The sequence below is a fragment of the Achroia grisella genome, unplaced genomic scaffold (genome assembly GCF_030625045.1).
Source record: "Achroia grisella isolate CSIRO2021 unplaced genomic scaffold, CSIRO_AGI_Agris_v1 utg1573, whole genome shotgun sequence".
Taxonomy (NCBI): Eukaryota; Metazoa; Arthropoda; class Insecta; order Lepidoptera; family Pyralidae; genus Achroia; species Achroia grisella.
Window position 1 is genome coordinate 2303333 of NW_026712655.1, and position 8122 is coordinate 2311454.

Genomic DNA, 8122 nt, shown 5'->3' on the forward strand with positions numbered 1-8122 from the left:
TATTAACAGTGCTGCTTGTAAGGAGGCAATTGACGTCTGCTCTTATCATAGTGCTGATTTAAATATATATCCAATGAGATAGCGAGTTTATAATACCCGTGTACTTAATACAGAGACAAGTACTTATGTTATAAATTTAATTGACAGTGATACTCCAAGTACTCTTTGCAAATTGTACTATTTCATTTCTCAATACATTTAAACATAAAACAAATTAAAGTATATTTACGCCTAAAATAACCTACAATTTTACGTTTTACGTATAGACGAGTTTCATGCTTGTAATCCAAAGTCAAGCAATAGTACAACTATAAAAGTTATTCCTCTGAAATAAATTAGATTCTTAAAACAGTGCATGCATATTAAATTTTATTTCATGTTCCAAAACTAGTCTCCAGTTTCATAAATACTATGATTGATTTGGGATTACTAAAACCTGGCCGTTATGATTGCCTCGGATAAGAACTTATCAATTATTCCTAATACGATTAATGTGATATTTTAGACCTACCGGAGACATACTTACATATAGTAAATTATATATACCTTTTCCTTTACATTTAGAATATGATAAGAAGTACAGGTATGTTTTACAGATGCAATAAAATATCAATAAGTACAATAGTACCATTACTTAAGGAACTAATATTATTTTGTTTAATTAAGTTCCCATTAATTATGTGAGACCTACAAAAATTCTCGGCTGAAACCTGACCACCGCTACTAGAACGGTACCATCTCTGTTAGTGATAAAATTCCAACTTTTGAATCTACACCCATATTGCGGCACGATTCGCCTCTGAACGAGGCATCATCAGGTATAAAATATACGCTATAATATCGTAGAAACTCTGACATCACGGACTAATAAAACGACAGTGAAATAAATTAAGATGTGTCGTATGTAGTCGTATTTTTCGTAGGAAATTGTAGAAATACAGGTATTAATAAAATAGAACTAATATAAAATTCTTAAGTCACTTGTAAAAATAAATAGTATAAATAATCCCTTGAAATCACTTGTTTTTAGCTTCTAATTTATTTTCTTCCTCTGCCTGTAATCTCTTTGGCCTAGAAATTTTATGTAGCTTATTTAATATAAGACCTAATATCAGGAAAGATAACCAAACACCGTACCAATAGTGGTAAACAGAAGAGTAATATATCCAGATCCTGTCGAATGTGAGCAGAAGGAATGCAGCCGATTGATAAGATTCTGAATGAGATCGTAGGAACCACATTATAAAGCCGATAATATTCTTTTTCTGAAAAGAGAAAACATGTTTGTTTATTAATCTGTAGTAATTAATAACAATAAAATATTAAAGTAAGAAAATCTCATAATAATTATTCAATATTTGTTTGTTTCCTTAGGGGCCATCAATATACGATAATATAGTATACGTTTAGGGAGAAAGGGAGGGACGAAAATTGTGAAACGGGGTCATGATATAACATTTCAAAATGTAATATATCTAAATATTAAATCACGAAATTAGAATAATTAACAACTAATTTCTAACCACCGCCCTGGCTTCGCACAGGTATTTATATTGTTTTTGTTCAACGTTGGACTGCATAATCAAAGTTTTCATACGTACAAAAGTTCAATTAAACACGTATAGTAGATGTTGTTATCTATTTTAATAAATAACTGAATAAAACTCACCAAACCTGTGGCAGGCTTGTAATACAACTTGTAATATATATCCTCTGCCATCACATAAAATGGGCAAAAATAAATGCAGAAGAAATATCCAGCGTGAATTCCATGCCATATTACGGATACGAACAACGCTGCATGGATCCTATAGAAGTATGAGTAAAAATAAGTATAATTATAATTATCAAATAATTATTATGAAAACATATAACTGCAATTTCTACCATTGATATACAGACAGATCAACAATTTCTTGATCATACATCCTAGACATTCATTTCAATTTCTTGAAATATAATAAAATCTAGCTAGCTCGAAAAAGATTTTTTTAATGCATAATTAAACTTATTTTAATATTATTATAATGTCATTAAATCTTTGTTTATCCTTTTCTAAGGTATTCTCTCGATTAAATTTAATGACAAAACACTAAAGCCACTAATTGCACTAGTTAGATTAAAATTAATAAATAAAATAATATAACTTAGTCGCCGCACTGGTATGATAATAGTACATAATCCATTTATGGGGTGAACTATGATTGTATGTGTATGTATAAGCTGTTGTATTAAATTGAACTTACTTCAAAAACTTTATTGGGAACCTCTTGTACACAACCATAGCTACCCAGTATTGAACTGCTTTATTCCACACCTTCATAGAATCACGCAAAGTGACGACAGTCTCGCAACCCCATACATCCATAGATTCAACGGTATTGAAGTCATATTGAGCAAATTTTGCTTCGTCTTCAGTCCTGTAAACATTTTTTTAAATAAAACATCATTGACAGGAGTGTATCTATACAAATATAATAATAATCTCAGGACAATTGCCAGAGGAGAATTGGACACAGAGACATCTAGATCCAAGGTGTGTTATGGGTACTAGATAACTGATACAAATACATTCACATATTTATGTTTCGTAAATACATACATATTTTACATAGAAAATACCCAGACCAATACAAACAATCATAGTTATGAATACAAATGTTTGTGCCGTGCGAGGAATCGAACCCGCGACCATCGGAAGTACGGCAGTGTGTTAAACCACTAGACCACCGTTACCGACTACTACTTAATGTTATAAATTCGAAATATTGTCTGTATACCTTTTCATAACTAAACAGTTGTATAGATCAAGATGAGGATGGACATAGGCAGTTTTGTTTCAGAAATAGCAAAGTAGCGAGAAACAGCTAGTTTAGACCATTTGTGGAAATGTGGAATGGATTAACGAAAAATACTTAACCTATTATAGGATTTGTCCCACATATATAAAGCTTCACTATCAGTAAACAACATAATAATATTCTGTATTAGCCCCTGTGTACAGGTAATTTTTACATAGTATCTTTTCAATTACAAAACGGATACAGTTTCAGCAATAGATAGTGATACAAGAGGAAAGTTTATATGTATAATACATGTACAGCCATGCGAAGATAGTGCGGGTAGCTAGTATCAAATAATTAAATACGTGAGATCACTAGGTTTATAGTTTCATGCCCTCAAAGAAATCTATAATGGCATTTTTTATAAAACAGTATAGTAATCGTCATGGATTACTATGTAATTTACAGAATAGAGATATCTTACTAATATTAGGTATAGATGCGAAAGTTTGTGTGATGCAGACGTTGCTTATAACTTCCTATGGCGCGACCATTATTAAAAATTTGAAAATTTTGAATACTACAAATATCACGATATTTGCAATAATGAGTATAGGTAATAAAAAATATTTGTGGTCAAGTAATAGGTATATTGGTATTACGAAGTAGATAATACACATTGTTTCCCTAATCCGTATAAATACATATTGTTATATATCTCGTCTATAGACATGTGTATGATATTTTACATAATGATTACACAATACCTACTCGCCTATGACGTTATAAGCCGCGTATAACATGAACCGACATGACGCGACTACCGTGACTAGATTGTATAACTGTTTGATTCATACAATCAACAATACCCTGCCGATTAAGTTAAGATTTTTATTGTCATGGATGTTAATGGAATGGATTACCCGCCTGGGCTAATGGTTTACGCTGGCGGACCACCAGTGGAGGATGATAGGATGAGAAATGGGAAATTGACCACGACGGTTTCCAGTGGAGACCGCGTGGAGTTCGACATGACATGATACTTTGCAATATGGCACTATGGCCACAAAAAAAGCACTCTTTAAAAAAATGGAAGGGTGTTTAAGTAAGTTTCAGTATCTGAAGTCTGTTTGTAATATTGAAATAACCTTTTTTTACTACATGCATATGAATATAAATACGGTACATATACCAAAATAACATTTTTACAACTTTTGTCTGTCTGTCTGTTTGTTCTGACTAATCTCTAAAATGGCTGGACCGATTTTGACGGGACTTTTTTGGCAGGTAGCCGATGTAATAAGGAGTTAGGCTAGTTTTGTTTTAGAAAAATAAAGTTATTTTCCACGCGAATTAGATAAGTTTACAAAATTAGGTATTATTGTGATTATATACAACAACGTTTCAAAAGAGTGAGTAAGTTAAGGCAGAGTTTGTTATCTGTCTTCTTGACTTCTCATAATTGTTACATACATTTAGACCTAGAGGAATAAAGAAAAAAGGTGGCATACGGAGTTCTACCAACACTTTTAGTAAATTGACAAGCGGCACATGACTGCTACACTGTTAATTTCCATCTGTGTTAAACAAAAATAGTTACTACATAAACAAGCTGTATGTTACTACTTCCACTTTCTATCTGCTTGTACGACAGAAATAGTAAATTATCCATTAAAAGTATAACAGTATCAGGCCCACGAAACCTACAGAACAAATATACTCGCAAACATGCTTAATTAGATAAGTGAATAAAGTCATTTCATACATTTTTTTCATTTTCAAATATCCAACTGTAGGTCCGTGGCCAGTTCTATTCTGCCCTTGAACAGGATATGCGCCTACGCCAGCTGATGTGCACACACTCTCAGCGAGGGTCATGCCGGAATAAATGCGTTGTCGGAATGTTGTAAACAGTGCCCATGGGTACAACATTCTGTAAATGAAGCTCCTGTTGTTGTGATCTTCAGATAAAATATACTGAAATTCAATTTTTTTTTTTAAATATATCTAAATAATACAGTCATTAATAAAAAAATTAATCAAAAATATGTATTTACAACATTATATATTATTATATATAACTATATTCTTTGTCGTACTAATAAAGACACACTGCACACTTTGTGTACTGTACAGCAAGAAATGGAAAGTAATCCATATATTTCACATATGCAATATTATAAATACGAAAGCGTATCTGTATGTTTGTTACCTTGTAATGACTAAACAGCTCAAAGGATCTTAATGAAATATAATGTATCACGAGGACAAACATTAATCTGAAAGGATGTGAAATATCGGATGAAAAATTATGAAATTATTTGTTACCTGCTTAACAAATAATTTCCAACACAATGTAGTAAATATTTAATTATTTCTGCTATTATTACTTAGCTACAAATTCAAAGATACACGTAAACAGTATTGACCTTTGACTGGTAAAGTAATTGTAAAAAAATATTGTATACCTACCTACTTCTTATGAATCTATAATTTTATTTACTGTTAAGTATCTTTGATTACAGATTTTGTAAATATAAGAACAGTATTTTACAATTGACTACTACTCATTTAATAATCTGTCTAAAGTATTAAGTATATGTTTTTTAATTTTGATATCAGAGTGAAGTCAATTTACATAAACAAATTTGAATTCGAAATTACTTTAAGGTTCATTACCATAATAAATATAAAAAAGTTATACATAGGCTTAGAAAGTAGAGTCCATCCTAATAGTCAAGCAGTTTGAATCTGGCATGTTTTCTTACTTATAAGAAAATAAATCGGAACAGCTTTCTCTCTCTAATAGCAGGAATACAAATATAAATATTTATGTGCTTGACCATTAGGACTAACGCTGAAATTTCGTTCTAAATTTATTGTTAATCATCTAGGGCTATCCATAAATTAGATTACACCAATTTATGTATATTTCCCTCCCCTGTATATTAATACATATTAATACAAAGTTTTGTTTGAATATTAAATTCTAAGATCTCCTCTAGAAGTATGGAAGGGGTTCATGGATTGTGTGATTTTTTACAATTTTTGATTTTTCTACAATCCCTTGTATTACAATGTCCCTCTTTGTCGATCTACACTCCTTAATAGATGGCGTAATTTATGCAAAGCCCACTATTACTGTAATCAGCTCACCTCCAATGGCCAAAGGTTGGACAAAGCCAAGTAAAGTGATATATACAGTGGAACTGTCTTCAATGTATTTATGGTGAAACCCATACAATCAACATATTTACTGTATGGCAAATGAAAATAATCATCAAATGTTCGATACCTATAGTAGGGTCCTGAAAATCAAATTTATATTGTTAGACATGAGAAGATTCTAATAAACATTGTTTAACTATGCATCCATTAATAAATTCCAATGTTATTTTGAATTTGGTCAATTTAGTATTATTTTCATATTATTATGGACTACAATTTAATTTATTAATTTTAGAATTTAAACTGTCCAAAGTATAAAGTAATAATTTGATTTGACATTACATATTTATAATATATTGTGTGGAATACCAGAAACTGTTAAAAAAGCTGAAATTGTAATGAAATTAATAGGAATAGATAAAATTAACAACAATAAACTATATACCATATAAAACAATAACAATAAAAAAAACTATGTATCTAATTGTACATCTTCCAAGTGGGCAGCTACCTTTTTTTGAAGTTATTTAAAACAAGGTCAACAATAATAAAGTGTTTGTATAATACAGATAAGAATAATATTATCAATCATTGTTGACATCCATACTGTACATTGTATACACTTTATCTTTATGATATTATGATAGTAATACATATTAGCAGGCAAGTTCACACTGATAACATGCCAATCAATACCTTATCTTGTACAAATACCAATAAAAAATACTTAACATTTTAAGATTTATACCATAAAAATCTTCTTTAGATACAACAACAGCCTCTTTTTTAGTTTAAGAAAAAATTGACTGTGATCTAATGTAATAACAAATATAAAAAATCTTTATGAACTCATAAAATAACTTTCTTCCTCACCTTGACTTACCTGTTAGCAATCCCACATAATTGAAAGAATAATGGAACAAGTCAATAAGTGAAGGATTTATTAATTCTAAAAACTCATCATCTTTTTCTTTAATATATTTTGAAGTTCCTATTTCATTTCCTTTTTCCTTGCCACTTTTCATTGCTAGCCAAGAGCCATTAATCTCAAATGCTACTCCAACTATTCGTAATACTAAGATCATTTCTATAAGGTTAGTTTGGCCTGAAGGTAAAGGCAGACCAAATTTGTTAGCAAGTCGGAAAAAGAAGAGATATCCAAACATGAAAAAGAATGATACTATATGACAATACCTGAAAATGGAAATTGTTTATGTTATTATTTAGTTCTACATTGAATATCATCTATAAAGTCAAAGAGAGAGAAGCTCCCAGCATGAAATGGATCTTTAAAAATTGCTTACAGAAAAATTTATAGTAAGTAATATTTCTTTTTAATTCTTATTTCAAATGACATTAATTTAAATTTACATAAGTTTTCACTTATTTTAAATCAAAACATTTGTATTACTATTTATTTTGAGTTAATTTGGAATGAAGTCTTTGTATCTAAGTTTCTGATAAGAGAAAAAAGGGTCCTTAGGAACATATATATTAAATAAACAAATTAATAATTTCAACGGTTATGTAGAAAACCTATGGGCATAATCGAACTGTACTTACTTCACAGTTGCCAATTTAATGGCTAGTATACCAACAACAGCTGATAAAAGAGGGTGAACAGCATTGTATCCTGATACAATGAGTATAAGCACAATACCAAGTAATGAACCAGTCCATTTTTTTAATACAATGGTACTCAGAGACCTGTAATATGGTCCTATAGCAACACTAGATAAAAGAAGCACTAAATAAATAATATCATTTAAATTTTTTGCGACAAAAGACAACATTTTTTATTGAAGTATTTTACACAATACACAAGATCAACACATATAAATTAATACACTACAATATTTAAACACTTCATTTTGTTCATAGAATATTATGCTCACAAATGTTCTTAAATTTATAGAATTTTTGTTATTAATAATATTAATTCAAATAAATACAAAATAAATAAAATTTATGTCGCTATCCGTAGAAATCAATATAAATGAAATGTTCATTTACTTATAATCTCTATTTTTTTTCTTGTTTATTCGCATGCAATGATTATCAATATAAATGATTGATTTCAATTTTTATAGTAACGGCTATGACAGTCGGCACATTAACGTTGACAAATATCTGAGTCTGAGCAGCAAGACTGGCAGCTGACACTGTGACTG

The 8122-nt window shown here is 30.0% G+C and overlaps 1 protein-coding gene across 1 annotated transcript; it reads right to left on the reverse strand.

The window, feature by feature from the left end:
* Positions 1 to 627: 627 nt before the first annotated feature.
* Positions 628 to 8050, reverse strand: LOC131841110 (lysophospholipid acyltransferase 7). Its single transcript, XM_059189357.1, has 7 exons — positions 7515 to 8050; positions 6835 to 7145; positions 5940 to 6091; positions 4549 to 4760; positions 2247 to 2420; positions 1670 to 1808; positions 628 to 1265 (listed from the first exon to the last, which is right to left on the reverse strand). The coding sequence occupies exons 1-7, from the start codon at positions 7742 to 7744 to the stop codon at positions 1017 to 1019; spliced, it is 1467 nt and encodes a 488-aa protein (XP_059045340.1). The 5' UTR covers positions 7745 to 8050; the 3' UTR covers positions 628 to 1016.
* Between the last annotated feature and the right edge of the window lie 72 nt (positions 8051 to 8122).